This window comes from Eleutherodactylus coqui, chromosome 6 (assembly GCF_035609145.1).
Source record: "Eleutherodactylus coqui strain aEleCoq1 chromosome 6, aEleCoq1.hap1, whole genome shotgun sequence".
In the NCBI taxonomy this organism is placed as follows: Eukaryota; Metazoa; Chordata; class Amphibia; order Anura; family Eleutherodactylidae; genus Eleutherodactylus; species Eleutherodactylus coqui.
Window position 1 is genome coordinate 44,810,072 of NC_089842.1, and position 19,934 is coordinate 44,830,005.

The 19,934-nt window shown below is 46.4% G+C and overlaps 1 protein-coding gene across 1 annotated transcript in view; it reads right to left on the reverse strand.

Annotated features, from left to right (window-relative positions):
* The window catches only part of LOC136632099 (membrane-spanning 4-domains subfamily A member 4A-like), a 32,258-nt gene extending 13,499 nt beyond the window's left edge, over positions 1-18,759 (reverse strand). The window contains exons 1-3 of the mRNA XM_066606721.1: positions 18,632-18,759; positions 12,623-12,779; positions 9,253-9,384 (exon numbers count right to left, since the gene is read on the reverse strand). Coding sequence (XP_066462818.1) covers positions 9,253-9,384; positions 12,623-12,775 — 285 coding nt within the window. The 5' untranslated portion in view covers positions 12,776-12,779; positions 18,632-18,759. The remainder of the gene's footprint in view (positions 1-9,252; positions 9,385-12,622; positions 12,780-18,631) is intronic.
* Between the last annotated feature and the right edge of the window lie 1,175 nt (positions 18,760-19,934).

Below are 19,934 nucleotides of genomic sequence, written 5' to 3' on the forward strand. Positions count from 1 at the left end.
ATACAAGGCTTGTCTGGATGTTTAATTACACTCAAAGATGCAGCCCTAAATATATTCCAAGCCTTGCTTCTTCATGTTGACCAGGGAGTCTTTCACATTGATCGCATTCACTGAGTCTTTATTCAACCGCACAATACAATCTCCCCACAGACATTGTCCTTAAGCTCCACTGCATTGTTGCTAGAGACAATATCCTTTCTACTGCAAGGAACCTGTTGTGGCAGTTTTGAGATCTGTTCCTTTCTAGTAATCTGGTTCAGGTCTTCTATTTGGCGAGACTTGCTTGGTTTCAACTGTGGGTAATTTTGGAGGACTATTTAACCTGACTTGGTGCTTAGCTCATGGCTGTTTTAATATTACCTGTCCAATCAGGACGCACTGGATCCAAAACCTTAAATACTAATGGTCTGTGAACAAACAGACAGCAAGCGCATACAAAACAATAGTAAACAATAAAGACAACAGACACTAGATAAACACTGTCCCTATACACCCTTTACCCAGGAAAGGGACCTGCCAAATGCAGAAAACCCCCGCTAACAAGGGTGAACCTGACCACGTACCTAGGCCACTAGCAGACTCTACATGGAGGAGAGGGGAAACTCACAGAGAATGAGATATCAACAGTAGTAACTTGATAAAGACCCTCGGATGGAGGGTTGAAACGTTGTGTGGGCACAATAAAGATTTGATCTTTTACTTAAACCCCGGAGTGCTGCTCTCATACATATTTTGTTACAGTAGTAACTTCGGTACTTAACTTAGTGAAGAATCGGGAAGACAGGAGATCCAGCACTAACCTCTAACTTCCACCACAGTCAGAGGGAGACTGAATTAAACAGCAATGAGCCAAGCGCAAGGCCAGGTTAAATAGTTCTCCCAAGCAAGTCTCACCTAAAACCACTCCCACCAGAAACAGAAGATGAAGAGAACCAAATACGAGACCTAAACCAGATTACTAGAAAGGAACAGATCCCAGAACAGCCACAACAGAACCTTTTGTCTCTCCCTGGAACAGAGGCGGGTGTTCAACTCTTTGCAGATCTGGTCCCTTCCATACTAGAATGCAGGCAGCACATGTGCTCAATTAGCCTGGGACTATAGCGAGCCCGGATTCACTACCATTGAGGCTTCCCCTTTTGCCTCTCTTTTCAGGTAGATGATTGTGAGCACTCTATCCACCCCCTGTTGCAGGGTCTGGGGGTCTGCTTTTTATTCTTAGGTTTGTATTTATTTTGGGGTGTAGTTTAGGGTCTGTATTTTTAGAGTCAGTGTTTATATTTGGGGTCTGTGGAGTGTGATGGAGTCATGCACTACTTGGGATTCAAACGCATTAGATTGATGGTATTTGGGGGCTCGTACTATGTGCGCTAGCAGAGATATATAAAAAAATTCTCAATGTTACTAGAGATGAGCGAACGTACTCGTCCGAGCTTGATATTCGTGCGAATATTAGGGTGTTCGGGATGCTCGTTACTCGTAACGAGCACCACGCGGTGTTCTGGTTACTTTCACTTTCCTCTCTGAGACGTTAGCGCGCTTTTCTGGCCAATTGAAAGACAGGGAAGGCATTACAACTTCCCCCTGTGACGTTCAAGCCCTATACCACCCCCCTGCTGTGAGTGGCTGGGGCGATCAGATGTCACCCGAGTATAAAAATCGGCCCCTCCCGCGGCTCGCCACACATGCCTTGTGACTTAGCTGAGGGAAAGTGCTGCTGCTGGTGCTGCTGTAGGGAGAGCGTTAGGAGTCAGTGTAGGCTTCAAGAACCCCAACGGCCCTTCTCAGGGCCACATCTACTAGTGTGCAGTACTGTGTTAGCACTGTATTTTTATTTTTTTTTGTCCAAAATTGGATCTGCAGAGCATTGCGCCCTGCAATAGGGACAGAAGTGGGGGTTAGGCAGGGAGAGTGTTAGGAGTTAGTGTAGGCTTCAAGAACCCCAACGGTCCTTTCTAGGACCACTTCTATCCGTGTGCAGTACTGTCCAGGCTGCTGTTAGCAGTGTTGCATATTTTTTTTTTTCCTCAAAACCGGCTGTGCAGACCATTGCACCCGGCATTAATACTACAGGGATAGAATTGTGTAGGCAGGGCCAGAAGACATACATTATTCATTGAATACACGCAGTGGGGTCTTCCCTTTGCTAAAAAGGAAAAAAATTATATTTGGCCTGCCTGTGTCAGTCCTAAGGTCTCCGTGTACGTGTGTGCTGCGTGTACAACGTACAAAAATCAGACGCAACCAGCTACGCTTTACTGCAGCCTAGCGCCATTGTCTTTCCTGACTGGCAAATACCTGCTCTGCTAGAGTTAATAACTCTGCTACACTATACTTGTGTGACACTTTTTGAGGGCCACACCACAGATATTAAACGTATTGTTTTTCATTGAATACACGCAGTGGGGTCTTCCCTAAGCTAAAAAGGAAAAAAATTATATTTGGCCTGCCTGTGTCAGTCCTAAGGTCTCCGTGTACGTGTGTGCTGCGTGTACAACGTACAAAAATCAGACGCAACCAGCTACGCTTTACTGCAGGCTTGCGCCATTGTCTTTCCTGACTGGCAAATACCTGCTCTGCCAGAGTTAATAACTCTGCTACACTAAAGTTGTGTGACACTTTTTGAGGGCCACACCACAGATATTAAACGTATTGTTTTTCATTGAATACACGCAGTGGGGTCTTCCCTAAGCTAAAAAGGAAAAAAATTATATTTGGCCTGCCTGTGTCAGTCCTAAGGTCTCCGTGTACGTGTGTGCTGCGTGTACAACGTACAAAAATCAGACGCAACCAGCTACGCTTTACTGCAGCCTAGCGCTATTGTCTTTCCTGACTGGCAAATACCTGCTCTGCTAGAGTTAATAACTCTGCTACACTATACTTGTGTGACACTTTTTGAGGGCCACACCACAGATATTAAACATATTGTTTTTCATTGAATATACGCAGTGGGGTCTTCCCTTTGCAAAAAAGCGAAAACATTATATTTGGCCTGCAGGCTTGCGCCAATTTATTTCCTGCCTGGGAAATCAAATCACTGGTAATACAGCATGCTGAGGGGTAGGGGTAAGCCTAGAGGACGTGGACGTGGACGTGGCCGAGGACGCGGAGGGCCAAGCCAGGGTGTGGGCACAGGCCGAGCTCCTGATCCAGGTGTGTCGCAGCCGACTGCTGCGCGATTAGGAGAGAGGCACGTTTCTGGCGTCCCCACATTCATCGCCCAATTAATGGGTCCACGCGGGAGACCTTTATTAGAAAATGAGCAGTGTGAGCAGGTCCTGTCCTGGATGGCAGAAAGTGCTTCGAGCAAGCTATCATCCACCCACAGTTCTGCGCCGTCCACTGCTGCAAATCCAAATCCTCTGTCTGCTGCTCCTCCTTCCTCCCAGCCTCCTCACTCCACTACAATGACACCTGCTCAGGAGCGGGAACACTCCCAGGAACTGTTCTCGGGCCCCTGCTTAGATTGGGCAGGAGTGGTTCCTCTCCCACCAGAGGAGTTTATAGTCACTGATGCCCAACCATTCGAAAGTTCCCGGGGTCCGGGGGAAGAGGCTGGGGACTTCCGCCAACTGTCTCAAGAACTTTCTGTGGGTGAGGAGGACGATGACGATGAGACACAGTTGTCTTGCAGTGAGGTAGTAGTAAGGGCAGTAAGTCCAAGGGAGCAGCGCACAGAGGATTCGGAGGAAGAGCAGCAGGACGATGAGGTGACTGACCCCACCTGGTGTGCAACGCCTACTCAGGACAGGTCTTCAGAGGGGGAGGCAAGGGCATCAGCAGGGCAGGTTGCAAGAGGCAATGCGGTGGCCAGGGGTAGAGGCAGGGCCAGACCGAATAATCCACCAAGTGTTTCCCAAAGCACACCCTCGCGCCATGCCACCCTGCAGAGGCCAAGGTGCTCTAAGGTCTGGCAGTTTTTCACAGAGACGCCTGACGACCGACGAACAGTGGTGTGCAACCTTTGTCGCGCCAAGATCAGCCGGGGAGCCACCACCAACAGCCTCACCACCACCAGCATGCGCAGACATATGATGGCCAAGCACCCCACAAGGTGGGACGAAGGCCGTTCACCGCCTCCAGTTTGCACCGCTGCCTCTCCCCCTGTGCCCCAACCTGCCACTGAGATCCAACCTCCCTCTCAGGACACAGGCACAACCGTCTCATGGCCTGCACCCACAGACTCACCTCCGCTGTCCTCGGCCCCATCCACCAATGTCTCGCACCGCACAGTCCAGCCGTCACTAGCGCAAGTGTTGGAGCGCAAGCGCAAGTACGCCACCACGCACCCGCACGCTTAATCGTTAACCGTCCACATAGCCAAATTTATCAGCCTTGAGATGCTGCCGTATAGGGATGTGGAAACGGAGTCCTTCAAAGCTATGATGGCGGCGGCGGCCCCGCGCTACTCAGTTCCCAGTCGCCACTACTTTTCCCGATGTGCCGTCCCAGCCCTGCACGACCACGTCTCCCGCAACATTGTACGCGCCCTCAGCAATGCGGTTAGTGGCAAGGTCCACTTAACTACGGACACGTGCACAAGCACAGGCGGGCAGGGCCACTACATCTCCCTGACGGCACATTGGGTGAATTTAGTGGAGGCTGGGACAGAGTCAGAGCCTGGGACCGCTCACGTCCTACCCACCCCCAGAATTGCGGGCCCCAGCTCGGTGGTGGTATCTGCGGCGGTGTATGCTTCTTCCACTAAAGCACCCTCCTCCTCCTCCTCCTCAACCTCTGTCTCGCAATCTAGATGTGTCAGCAGCAGCAGGACGTCGCCAGCAGTCGGTGTCGCGCGGCGTGGCAGCACAGCGGTGGGCAAGCGTCAGCAGGCCGTGCTGAAACTACTCAGCTTAGGAGATAGGAGGCACACGGCCCACGAACTGCTGCAGGGTCTGACAGAGCAGACGGACCGTTGGCTTGCGCCGCTGAGCCTCCAACCGGGCATGGTCGTGTGTGACAACGGCCGTAACCTGGTGGCTGCTCTGCAGCTCGGCAGCCTCACGCACGTGCCATGCCTGGCCCACGTCTTTAATTTGGTGGTTCAGCGCTTTCTGAAAAGCTACCCACGCTTGTCAGACCTGCTCGTAAAGGTGCGCCGGCTCTGCGCACATTTCCGCAAGTCCCACACGGACGCTGCCACCCTGCGCACCCTGCAACATCGGTTTAATCTGCCAGTGCACCGACTGCTGTGCGACGTGCCCACACGGTGGAACTCTACGCTCCACATGTTGGCTAGGCTCTATGAGCAGCGTAGAGCTATAGTCGAATACCAACTCCAACATGGGCGGCGCAGTGGGAGTCAGCCTCCTCAATTCTTTTCAGAAGAGTGGGCCTGGTTGGCAGACATCTGCCAGGTCCTTCGAAACTTTGATCAGTCTACCCAGGTGGTGAGCGGCGATGCTGCAATCATTAGCGTCACCATTCCTCTGCTATGCATCTTGAGAAGTTCCCTGCAAACCATAAAGGCAGCCGCTTTGCGCTCGGAAACAGAGCCGGGGGAAGACAGTATGTCGCTGGATAGTCAGAGCACCCTCCTGTCTATATCTCAGCGCGTTCAGGAGGAGGAGGAGGAGGATGAGGAGGATGAGGAGGAGGGGGAAGAGACAGCTTGGCCCACTGCTGAGGGTACCCATGCTGCTTGCCTGTCATCATTTCAGCGTGTATGGCCTGAGGAGGAGGAGGAGGAGGATGATCCTGAAAGTGATCTTCCTAGTGCGGACAGCCATGTGTTGCGTACAGGTACCCTGGCACACATGGCTGACTTCATGTTAGGATGCCTTTCTCGAGACCCTCGCGTTACACGCATTCTGGCCACTACGGATTACTGGGTGTACACACTGCTCGACCCACGCTATAAGGAGAACCTTCCCAGTCTCATTCCCGAAGAGGAAAGGGGTTCGAGAGTGTTGCTATACCACAGGACCCTGGCGGACAAGCTGATGGTAAAATTCCCATCCGACAGCGCTAGTGGCAGAAGGCGCAGTTCCCAGGGCCAGGTAGCAGGGGAGGTGCGTAGATCGAGCAGCATGTACAGCCCAGACAGTGCAACAGTCTTTAAGGGCCTGGCCAGCTTTATGGCTCCCCAGCAAGACTGTGTCACCGCTCCCCAGTCAAGGCTGAGTCGGCGGGAGCACTGTAAAAGGATGGTGAGGGAGTACGTAGCCGATCGCACGACCATCCTCGGTGACGCCTCTGCCCCCTACAACTACTGGGTGTCGAAGCTGGACACGTGGCCTGAACTAGCGCTGTATGCCCTGGAGGTGCTTGCTTGTCCTGCGGCTAGCGTCTTGTCGGAGAGGGTGTTTAGTGCGGCTGGGGGAATCATCACAGATAAGCGTACCCGCCTGTCAACCGACAGTGCCGAGAGGCTAACACTCATCAAGATGAACAAAGCCTGGATTTCCCCAGACTTCTCTTCTCCACCAGCGGACAGCAGTGATACGTAAGCAATACGTAGGCTGCACCCGCGGATGGAAGCTACGTTCTCTCTCACCATCCAAAACGGGGACATTTCTGCTTCATCAATCTGTGTCTAATATTCCTCCTCCTCCTCCTGCTCCTCCTCCTGAAACCTCACGTAATCACGCTGAACGGGCAATTTTTCTTAGGGCCACAAGGCTCACTCATAATTTTTCTAAACAATTTTTAGATGTTTCAATGCTCTGAAAAGCGTTGGAACTTTAACTTGAACCAATTTTTCGTTAAACTGGGCTGCCTCCAGGCCTAGTTACCACTTAAGCCACATTAACCAAAGCGATTAATGGGTTTCACCTGCCCTCTTGGTTGGCCATGGCCAATTTTTTTCAGGTACATTAGTACTGTTGATACAGCAATTTTTGTGGGCCCTCGCCTACAGTGTAATCAAATAAATTTTTAGCCCACCTGCATTAAGCACGACATTACTACCTCAGCTGTGTTGGGCAATGCAATGGGATATTTCTATGTACCGCCGGTGGCTTCCTGGCACCCACCCATGCTGTAGGTGCACACGGAGTTTTTACTACATCTGTACACTTGAAAGGAACCCCAGTCTGACTGGGGCATGCACTGTGGGCCGAAGCCCACCTGCATTAAGCACGACATTACTACCTCAGCTGTGTTGGGCAATGCAATGGGATATTTCTATGTACCGCCGGTGGCTTCCTGGCACCCACCCATGCTGTAGGTGCACACAGAGTTTTTACTACATCTGTACACTTGAAAAGAACCCCAGTCAGACTGGGGCATGCAGTGTGGGCCGAAGCCCACCTGCATTAAGCACGACATTACTACCTCAGCTGTGTTGGGCAATGCAATGGGATATTTCTATGTACCGCCGGTGGCTTCCTGGCACCCACCCATGCTGTAGGTGCACACGGAGTTTTTACTACATCTGTACACTTGAAAGGAACCCCAGTCTGACTGGGGCATGCAGTGTGGGCCGAAGCCCACCTGCATTAAGCACGACATTACTTCCTCAGCTGTGTTGGGCAATGCAATGGGATATTTCTATGTACCGCCGGTGGCTTCCTGGCACCCACCCATGCTGTAGGTGCACACGGAGTTTTTACTACATCAGTACACTTGAAAAGAACCCCAGTCAGACTGGGGCATGCAGTGTGGGCCGAAGCCCACCTGCATTAAGCACGACATTACTACCTCAGCTGTGTTGGGCAATGCAATGGGATATTTCTATGTACCGCCGGTGGGTTCCAGGGAGCCACCCATGCTGTAGGTGCACACGGAGTTTTTACTACATCTGTACACTTGAAAAGAACCCCAGTCTGACTGGGGCATGCAGTGTGGGCCGAAGCCCACCTGCATTAAGCACGACATTACTACCTCAGCTGTGTTGGGCAATGCAATGGGATATTTCTATGTACCGCCGGTGGCTTCCTGGCACCCACCCATGCTGTAGGTGCACACGGAGTTTTTACTACATCTGTACACTTGAAAGGAACCCCAGTCTGACTGGGGCATGCAGTGTGGGCCGAAGCCCACCTGCATTAAGCACGACATTACTACCTCAGCTGTGTTGGGCAATGCAATGGGATATTTCTATGTACCGCCGGTGAGTTCCAGGGAGCCACCCATGCTTTGGGTGCACACGGAATTCCTATTGCGGAGTTGTACCTGCCTGTGACTATTTATAAAAAACCGCGGTCTGACTGGGGCGTGCAGACACCTTGACAGAATGAATAGTGTGTGGCACATAGGTTCCCCATTGCTATGCCCACGTGTGCAGCTCCAGATGGAGGTGGCACAGGATTGGATTTTTCATTGCTTCTGTACAGCATTGTGGACTATCAGCCCGCCCCTTTTATGGGGGGGTCGCTGCCTAGCCATGCCAACCCTCTGCAGTGTGTGCCTGCTTTTCCTGTGGCAGACGCACTTATACATAGACATGAGGGTGGTGTGGCATGAGGGCAGCTGAAGGCTGGGCAGGGACAGTTTGGTGTGCGCTGTGGACACTGGGTCGTGCGGGGGGGGGGGGGGGGGGTGGGCAGCATGTAACCCAGGAGAAGTGGCAGCGGAGTGTCATGCAGGCAGTGATTGTGCTTTGTTGGAGGTAGTGTGGTGCTTAGCTAAGGTATGCATTGCTAATGAGGGCTTTTCAGAAGTAAAAGTTGTTGGGAGGGGGGGGGCCCACTCTTGCTGCTATTGTGGCTTAATAGTGGGACCTGTGAACTTGAGATGCAGCCCAACATGTAGCCCCTCGCCTGCCCTATCCGTTGCTTTGTCGTTCCCATCACTTTCTTGAATTGCCCAGATTTTCACACATGAAAACCTTAGCGAGCATCGGCGAAATACAAAAATGCTCGGGTCGCCCATTGATTTCAATGGGGTTCGTTACTCGAAACGAACCCTCGAGCATTGCGATAATTTCGTCCCGAGTAACGAGCACCCGAGCATTTTGGTGCTCGCTCATCTCTAAATGTTACCCATCACACCATTTCTTTGGCTCTCGCTGCTGCATTTGTGTGCGCTTGCAGTGAGTGTAAGCCTGTCCTTCACTCTCCATATGAAAGTTAGTGACTGTACGCCTGTCCCTGACAGGTTAGTGACAGTTACTATGTTCACAATCGTGTTCTTAATTTTTGTTAATAATGGAAGCTACAATGACATATTGGATCAGTCATACCATGGATACCACCAATGCCCAACTAACCCCACTGACTCACAATAGGGTATGTTCGGTCCCGAAATGCTGTCTGTTGTTTTAATGGGAATAATAGAAACATTTTGTCCTGTTTACATACATGATCTTACCATAATTCCAGACCAAAAAGGGGCTCCAGTAACAACCAAAATGTCTGCAGGATAGCAATGTGACTGCTCGCATGCAACAGCTAAGACGATTCCTAAGAAAATGTTATTTATTCCATTAATCAGCTGGGTTACCTGTAACAGGTAAGAACAAAGATTAGTATTTTCCTCAATTTCACGTCACCCTTTTAGTAAAAAAAATACTTTGGCTCAGCAATGGCCACCAGAGGCACTATATTCTGGCGTACAAGGTGTATTTAAGTTCTAAGGTCTGCTAATTAAAAAAAAACAAAAAAAAAAAAACTATGTACCCCAGAAAGCTGAAAGTATTGTCAATTCTCTACCCAATCTCCCTTTTTTTCACGACGACACCATGATTCCATGCCTGCTGAGAGCGCTTCTTTGGGAGTCTATTTTGCCCACTGCAAAAATTGCTGGTGTAAGAGCAGCACAACTGGAAAACGTGCAACTACAGAGAGCATCCTATGTGACTTCATTCTGTTAATTGTCACAATGGCTGAGACAGGGATGCTATTTTTTAGGACCCTCTCTGTGGTTGCACGTTTTCCAGTTGTGCTGCTCTTACATCACAAATTTTCCAGTGGGCAAAATAGGCTCCCAAAGAAGTGGTCGCAGCAGGCATGGAATAATGATGTCATTTTTGAACTACTGCCTGTTTACTGTGAATGGAGGCGGGCAGCTAGAAGTGCTCTCCGATGTGCTCTGCCTCCATTCATTGAACAATTATCATTACCATGTGAAAGCAATAATTATTGGGATGACCGTCAGATGCTTAAGTGGCCAACAATTGTCCAGGGTAAAAGGACCCTAAAACAGTATCCTCCAGTGGTCCAACTTTGACAGTAATGGCCCAAAACGTCCCACAAAAGATAACCCCATTTGGAGGTGACTTTGGAAGAAGAAACATGTCACTAGGATCTTTTTTTTATTGGAATGATTCATGATATGCTCCATGTATACAATGGGAAGAGCAAAGGTTAAGATTCAATTAAAAGTGGAGGTGGTGGATCAGAATTCTTTCCTCTGGTGGGCCCAAGTGCCCCCACATGTTATATAGACATCTTAAAAAATTGCACTGGTTGGCATCTGGACACTGAGACTTTCACTGATCACTGAGTTCTGAGTGATGTGTCTATTTGCTCTGATCTCCATCATTTGGTTTCATGTGTGGATGAAGATGGTAAGAGAGTAGGAAACCCATGTGAATTGTCACTATGCCTGACCGTCGATCATTGTATGCTTGAACTGTGAATGGCTGAGTGTTGACACTTTCCCCACGGTTATGTGTTGCAATTAGTGTTGAGTGAGCCAAAACAGTTCTACCCTGTCTTAAGTCCAACTTTGCTAAAAATTTGATTTGGCGCAAACCTGAACCTCGAGCATTTTGTTTCAGCTGTTCCTCTAAAACAACGTCTGCCACATGTCAAAAAAGGAGGAGGAAGGATCATATGACATCAGGGTAGCCCATGCCTTGTAAACTGCTCTCCCAGCCAATCAGGAGGCATTTTAGGGGTAAGGTTTATGGTGGAGTTGGAATCAACCGTGCCCCGGGAAACGCTGCAGAGGATAGTAAGCTGTATGCTTCATTGCTGACAGCCATATTATTAGCATGAAGCAACGAGATGACTACTAGATAGCCAAACTTTAGGACTCTCAGTATAAAACCAAACTGGGGGAATTAGTTCTGCCTTCCTAGAGAGAGGCAAAATTATCTTATTAATAAGATAATCTATGCAGTCACGTTGAAAACATGACTCGAGTGCCTCTACGAAAACTATTGCTCCAGCATGTAGCAGCAGCCAATTCAGCTTGCAGAACATGATGGCAAAGTTTTTAAATTCAATATGCTGACCTGACAAACATCATCATCACCAAGGGGATGTTCACTGCCACCACCTGAACAACTAGGTTCAGTTGTACCTGGGCTGTGCCCTTTCTCTGGCAGATACCCTGAGCCCAGACCCCATGGACTTCTGGTTCAGAAGATTGGAACATTGACAAGAACTGGCCGAGTTTTTCATGCATTTACTTTCTTGTCCACCATCCAGTGTTGCATCAGAGAAGTTATTCATCGTGGCAAGTGGCATCATCATCCCTAAGCGAGCAAAATTGTTTGCCAAAAGCTTGGAAAAGTGAAAATGAATCAAGCATGGATTGGTGAGGATTTTAAAACCTATGTGTCTGATGTCATTGATTAGATCTGCCATTGCTGTAGTGGACTTGCTACTACCACCACCCTTGCTGTCGACTCGCTACTACCACCATCCCACCAGCCGTCCACCACCACCAGGCGTACAGAACCACCGATCACCTGTCCTGTCCATTGTTGAATATTGTGCTGCTCCTGATGCAGCTACTTCTACCCTCCGCCACCCCTGGTGCTGCTACTTCCAGGCCTACACAAGCGCGGATCAACCAGATGACCCTAAGAAAGGGATAATTTTTTCAACTTTTCATATTTGTAAAAAAGCCATTCCATCTTCACTTTTCCAGTGCAAAACTATTGCTACTTCCAAAAACGGCACATGTTTTGACCACTTGGAAAAATCAGTAACTTTTTCTGTTGGCACAGTGTATGTATGAGCAGCGGCAAGCATCTGTCACCAAAAATGCCTACTTTTTGGACGTTTTTTATTTTTAAAAAACATTTTAAAAAATCCACTAGTGCAGTGTGTTTTAAACAAGCTGTTAGTTACCACCAGGTACCATCGTTTACCCACAGTCATATATGTTGCTGTAAGTTTGACATTAACTTTGCCTTAAAAACAGCTCAAAACTACATAGATACACTCGTAGGTGATCTCAAAATGTTATATAGAGCTTTTATGACTCTTACACAGCATTATACACCAGTTGAGTGTTCTGGCCGCTACTAATTGTCCCGGCAGAAACTTGATCGATCACTCTAGCGGGGTTGCCAGCGCAGAGCTGTTAGAATACAGGTGGATTTGTACCCAGCTTTCACAGGCTTCTGCACGCATGCAGAATGAAAGCTCAAATCACGGCCAGTCACAAAAGTGGCAACCCTAGACTGGAGGGTCACTTTAAATCATAGCTTTTCATTGCTTGCTAAGTACAAGTGAAAATGTTATGTTCAAATCAAATACATAGTAGTGCAGGTGCTTTTTTAAGTCTGTTTTTTTTTTTTTGCTATGGACGTCTTGTAAAGGGAGTGCGAAAAGCCAACAACCCCCTCCTCTAGACCAGTGTTTCTCAATGGAGCTTAGTCAAGTGTGATCTACCTCCTATATGTTCTGTTAAACACAGGTTCAAATTTTGGCATTAGGTTGAGACTCCCACTAGTACAGCAGTCAATGTAAGTGAGCAGCAAGTAATAAATAAAAGCACTTACCCCAAGGACTTCAGGTTCTCCTTGAAAAAATTTCACAAGGGGCTTGGGCAATTCAGCTATCTTTTGTTCTTCATGATTTTCCATAGGCTGGTTATTTTGTGGATTGCCATGCTGCAGAATAACTACACTTGGTATACTTGCATTGGTGGACATGATTCTGCCAGCAAAAAGTAAACAAATGTCAGAAACAGGAAAGTTTCTATTTACCTAAGTGTTAAATTGACCGGTATTCACAAATTTTCCTGTTCACTTTGTTCTGCGGTGCTGCTCTGCATACTATTTGGAACAGGAAGTGGTAACCATATCCAGATTCCTCAGTAGAGCTAAGAAGGCAAACTTCTCCTTTTTATTTCAATGTCAGTCTCAGATTAGGAAACAACCACCAGAACATATAATGCATACATTTTGGGAGTGGTCTTTAGTTCCGGACCCTTATCTATGAAGGCCCATTTACACGCAACAATTCACTAAAAATTTGTTCAAACAATGGCATATGAGTGATAAAGTTGCGTGTAAACGCTGCCATTGTTCACTCTCTAGCTGAAGGATGATTTTAAGGTAAGCTTAAACTCCATTGTTCAGCCGGAAAGAGATAACAAAGACCCCACGCTGTGTTCTGCATGGGAGTCAGAGATTACAATGTATTCTGCCGACAGCCCATGTGAGAACAAAGGAGCTGTGTGCAGAGATCAGACCACATGCTTTGCTCTGCACACAGCTCCTGGAGGCCCTTTTACATGCAAATTAAGCTGATAAAGTGTTAATGGACATTAGTGTCCATTAACACTTTATGCAAAACTATCGCTAAAACTGTCAATCTTTCAATCCTTTGAAAGATTGTCTTTGTGTGTAAATAGGCCTTTAGTTAGAGTAGTGAGCAGCTACAAAGAACACCTCTCACTTTAGAGAACCCAGCATACCGTACATATCTATACATTACATGTACATCCCATTGATTTCAATGGGAACTATGTAATGCATAATTTCTCCTGTGGTGATACTGCAGGGGATTAAGTACTTTCTGCCAGGTTCTTCATCTGATTGCTGGTGGTCCTGGTAGTTGGACTCCTTATGAAAGGTTTATTGGGCCTTCTAACAAAAAGAGATTAAGCAAAGGGGACAACCCCTTTAGATGCTCAGCGAATACAACAGATGCAGCAACTCATTCAGGGTGTCTCATGTAGATTTTTACAACTTTTTTATACTTAACTCCTTAAAGATCAGGCTGTTCTGGTCCTGAAGGACCAAACACTTTTTAAGAATTTTACCCATATGGTGGTTTCACTGCCCTATTTTTTTCCTTCAGCTACCAAAATTATTTTTGTTGCGTTTTTTCCCCCGTGACCTACAGAGCTATTTTTTATATCTTTTTTTCACTGACATTTTTTCCTGTTTTTCTGTTAAAAACCGCTTTTCCCTTCTCTTCTGGGTCCTCTGCTGTGACTGAAAGCTGAGGACCCAACCTACTCCTGCTTGATTGCAGGAGCAGAAGTTTTAATCCGGAGCCGTACATCTGCTATCAGCGGGAATTAAGGCCTAGGACCAAGCGCTGTATATTTAACAGTGGAATCTGCGTCAGGTATGAATATATCTCTTTATTATACATCTCTATCTTTTCTAAATATTTGGCATACAATTAAGAGAAAAGATAAGTACAGCATCTTTGAGTTCTATGGTTTTATGTATCAGGACATAATAAAGAAAACATCTTGTCCTTGCAAAGTCTTAAAATTAGGTAAATACAACCTTTGATTAAAAACAACACATGACGAGTTACACGATGTAATTATATATTTGACAAAATTAGGCCAACATGCAGAAGCAGTGTGTGAAAAATTAACTATATTCGTGAATCAACAGCTTGCAGAACCGGTTTTAGCTGCAATAATTTGAAGTAATCATTTTCTGTATGGTTTTATCAGTCTCTCACATTGTTCTGGAGGAATTTTGGTCCACTCTTCTTTACAACTTCGTTTCAGTTCATTGAGATTTGTTGGGATTCATTTCTGCACAGCTCTAGTAACATCCTATCACATCATTTCAATTGGGTTGAGGTCTGGACCTTGACAGGGCCATTATAACACCTTGATTTTTTTCTTGTTCAAACATTATGATGTAGATTTGCTGGTGCGCTTGGGCTCATTGCCTTATTGCATGACCCAGTTACAGTCAAGCCTTTGATTTTGGAGAGGTGGTCTCACATTTGACGTTAGTATACTTTGGGATACTGAGAAGATCAAAGTTGACTCAATGACTGCAAGGTGCCCTGGTCCTATGGCTGCAAATCAGGCCCAAATCATCACCCTTCCACCACTGTGTTTGAAGTAGGTATGGCGTGATTGTGATATATTGTGTTTTGTTTTCACCATTTGTGGTGGTGGTGGTCCAAAAATCTCCAGTTTGGTCTCGTCTGCCCATATTTTTTTCAGTAAGAGCCTTGCTTCTGGCAACTCATCCAAACAAGCCATACTTGTTTAGTCTTCTTCTGATTGTACTAGAAATTGTAGAGTAGTCCCGCAGCACACCTAATACATGCACATTCGTGCAGAGGTTTCAGCAAGATTATACTGATTGAACTTGAACCTTTAACATGCTAACTGAGGTCCTTAGAGTCTGTGATTCTGGAGTTTTTTGCAATTTCTCTGAGCATTGCAGGGACTAACCTTAGGATGAATTTGCTGGGGTGTTCACTCCTGGGAATATTGTGAACTGTCCTCAATGTTTTCCACTTGTGAAAAATCTTTCTAACTGTAGATTGATCAACTCCAAATTGTATGGAAATGGACTTATAACTTCCCCAGACTGATGGGCAACAATAGCTTCTCTAAAATTAATGTCTTTTCTCCTTGGCATTGTGTTAATATGCACCTGAATACTCCAGACCAGCAAACTGCCAACATTTCTGCTTTTATAGAGGTATTCAGAGTTGCTGATCAATTAATCAAGGTCTATTGATTAACAGAACCTGGCTGCTGCTTACGCTCTTAATTTCTATTAAGAGGGTAAGCAGTAAGGGTATATTTCATTTTCACACACTGTTCTGCATTTTGGCCTAGTTTAATTTGTCATGTGCTGTTGTTCATCTGAGGTTGTATTTACCTAATTTTTAAGACCTTCTAAAGACCAGGTGATTTTTTTTATTATGTTCTGATGCGTAAAACCATAGAATTCTTAGTTTTAGTCATGACTGTATCTATAGAGGGTGCAGACGTTTTCAGACACACCAAGACTTTCGAGCCTGGGGCCCAAAAAGTCCACCTGCTTTATGTAAAAAAACAGTCTTACAACTGATACCCTAGAATAGATGGCTTGTATCTCCTATTACACTATTAATAGTGAGGGACACTCACTTTAACGAAACTGCTCTGAACCTACCTGTGGAACTCCAATTTTGCAGACATCTGGTGGGCAGTAGAGCAGAGTAGGGGACGCTGTGAAATTAGAGTTTGGTTGCTGGGATTGAAGGGGTTGTGTTTTAAAGTGACTGCCCAGTGCTACTCATAGCTTAATGGTGGATACAAGCTTCCCCCGAAAAAAAATTCAGAATGCAGGGAATGGGGGAAGCACAATTGTTTATCCCCCATATCGACCTGAGTAAAGGGCCAGTTATATAAGCACCTATCTCGTTGAGCGGCATGTGTTTAACACTGATATCAGCCCGTGTTAAAGGGTCCTTAAGGGTGCTTTCATACAGGATGGAATATTTCAAAGGATGCTGCGGAATATTCCGCCATGCAGAAAAATGCGCAGCAAGATACGCATATCTAACATCTTTTTTGTTTTACTTCCTAGAAACCTGCGTATAAGGGCGGATCCAGAGGAATGGCTTTTCTTTCTTCCAACTTGGGCTTTTCAAACTCCGCGTCACAGCGCAGGAGTTTGAAAAAAAAAAGTAGGAAGATAGGTCAAGTCCTATCTTTTCTCGCCTGTGCAACTGACGCCTGAGAATCCCGCTAGTGAAAACAAAACAATTGAAATCAATGGTTTCGTTTTGTCCCCTATGCATCTGCGATAATCACTTAAATGCGCCCATTTGTTTAAGCCCTAAAAGCCCACACATACGCAATGTAATAAATGTAATTGCGTACATACAGTGTTTTCATATGCACTCTTAGGGCTCCCACACATGGGTGTATTTGCATGTGCAATACCCAAGTACAGAGAACCAATTGATCTGAATGGTTTCATTCTCACAGCTCTTTTTTCCGCGCGCATTTTGATCGCGCGAAAAATATGGGACATGCTCTATTTTTGTGCCTAGGATTCTAGGGGGGTGCACATATCTACGAACGGGTGTCAATGAAAATCAATGTACTTTCATTGACTTAATTCACCCTGTGCAAACATTGTGAGCGTAATACGCAGCGTTGTATTGCCGTGTGAGTGGGTGGTGAGCCAGCTATCACTGCGTAGGGCAGTAATTGTACACTGCGTGTGACAACGTATCTCACGCACGCTGTCATGCGCGGTGTGACTAGTTTCTTTTTTTTTTTTATTTCCCGCTCTGTCTCATAGCAGCGTTGAATACGTATTTACATACATACAAAATCATTGTACATTCATTGACTCCATTCACCTACGTAGTATTAACACGAGAAACTAACACGAGAATCCCGCTAGTCAAAATGAAACTATTGAAATCAATGTTTTTGTTTCATCATGTTTTGTGGATGTGATTTTCATGGCTGCAAGACATGACAAAATCACGTTTGTCTATTGTAGGGCGACATCACACGAGCGCAGTTGCAGCCGCAAAATTTGCGCCTGCAATGCTCATCAAAAGAGAAAGAGAGAGAGACCAAGAAGAAAAAAAAGCTCGGAACCCTGCGTTCCACATACAAAAATGCTCGAGTCTCCCATTGTAGTCATTGGGGTTTGTTACTCGAGTAGAGCTCTCGAATTTTACGAAAAGCTCGACTCGAATAACGCGGGCCCGAGCATTTGGGTGCTCGCTCATCTCTAGTTTCTTCACATGTCATTTTTCCTGTACATTTTGAGCATTTTGAGCATATTTGCGGGTGAAGTAGTGCACCAAAGGCCTCCGTGTGCACAAAACTGCATAATTTCGCGGGGCTAAACAATACCACCTGGGCATACTAGGTCAGTTAGCTCGCCTACCGAGTCAGCTGACCTGCAAACTAAACAATGGTGCTGCTGGGACCACGCCGATGTGAGGGGAGCACAATACAGTACAGTAAAAAGTGCCAATCCGAGCGCTATAGCCCGTGATCGTGCACCCTGCATAGCACATATACGCCTCGCGATAGCGAGCATTTTTGCACTTACGCCCATATGAGACCACCCTTAGCCTTAAAAAAACCTTGAAAATACATTCGTGGGAATGAGCCCTTAGGGCTTCTGCAGACAGGCGTATTTGCACAAAATGCAGAGAAGAGAACCCACTGATTTCAATGGGTTCCCTATCCGTGCATTTTTGCACACGGATTCTGCATGTGTGAAAATGTGCGCAACATGCTCTATTTTTGTCCACCCCCCAATCCTCATGAAATCACGCACTGAATTGGGCAATTTCACTGGGAAATCAATAACACTAGGTACTAATTAATGATAAATCATGTTGCGGGTATGTCCCGCGCCAATGTGAGCGGTCCTAGCAGCACAAAAAAAATACAGTAAATTGCGCTAGTACTTGCGTGACAGCACTCCCTTTACTGCGCAATTACATCACGCGATTGCGAGCGTATCTATGCCTACGTTTATCTGCAGTAGCCCTTGAAGAGATTATAGAATGCAGGTTTACTTGCGGTCCTGTGTAATACGTAACAACACATAACATCATGATCAGCTTTGCCAAAACACGGACTGCATTCTGGTGCATCCGATAAACGCAGCTCTGTACTTTTAGATGAATTTTTTACACTTCCATAACATAAATCAGTCAACTCTCCTCCCAGGACTCCAAGGGTTAAAACATCCTATAAAGTGCTAACATTTCCCCCCTCTACCATAACCTCCCTGACATGTAGGTCTGCCCACTGTACACGGTACCTGATCTTGTAGTTCCTCCAGAGTTCTGAAGCCCAGACCTCACTGTGATAATTCCTGTCTGACTTGTGGTCATGTGACTCTTCCCCCAGAAAGGAATCCGTGACGTTTCTCTGAGGGACGAGAAATAGTTGTTTGTTATTTAAATCCTCTTGGATCCATTTATTTCCATGTTCAGTGAATGTTCATTTCCAAGAGGAAACATCCAGACCCGATCCAGCATCTGTCGTGCTCAAAAAAGGCAAAATCATGGCAGATTGTTGAAAAGAAACTATTTTTTACTCTTTCCTTAAAGGGATATATCACCATTTTTTTTGTATTAGTTAAAACCAGATAGAGAACCATGGATCCCACAACGCCAACACAGGTTTGAGTCAGAAATCTGGTATGCACATAACTATGACTTGAACCACCTGGTCAGTAGTTGGTAATGATATTCCTGTAATCTAACACAGCTGGAAAAACCACGTGAGCTACATAGTTTGATTTTCTTATGAATAGCTGATAGTTTGATATTCAGTTCCCTCTCCCATGACTGGATGGAAGCAGGTGTGTGCAATCATCTGGCCTGATAAATTTACTTTTGCATTGTGCAATGTTCCTGCTAAAGCTCCATTTAGACAGAGGGTGCGTTGAAGGAAATGCATCTACAAAAATACCAAATACTTTGGACTGATATATGAGTTGAAGAGGATGAAGAGGCAGGAGCGATAGCTGAGAGGTGAAAATTTAGACTAATTGTGAGTCCTGCAAAGAGTGGTATATCTAAATGTCTGACATTTTTATCTTGTTGAAGCGGTGCCAAAAGCTGCTTTGTATGAGTGTCGAGTGGCACAGCCAGAATATAAGGGATTAAATTTATTGATACTAATGGTGTAAGGACCTGGAGCAGGTTTGGAACCTCATATTAGTACCTGAGTGGACAGTTAGCGTGGTCAAGAAAGGCCAGGGGTTGGCAATGGGTAAGTATTAGAGATGAGCGAACACCAAAATGTTCGGGTGTTCGTTATTCGGAACGAACTTCCCGCGATGCTCGAGGGTTCGTTTCGAACAACGAACCCCATTGAAGTCAATGGGCGACCAGAGCATTTTTGTATTTCGCCGATGCTCGCTAAGGTTTTCATGTGTGAAAATCTGGGCAATTCAACAAAGTGATGGGAACGACACAGCAACGGATAGGGCAGGCGAGGGGCTACATGTTGGGCTGCATCTCAAGTTCACAGGTCCCACTATTAAGCCACAATACCGGCAAGAGTGGGCCCCCCCCCCCCTCCCAACAACTTTTACTTCTGAAAAGCCCTCATTA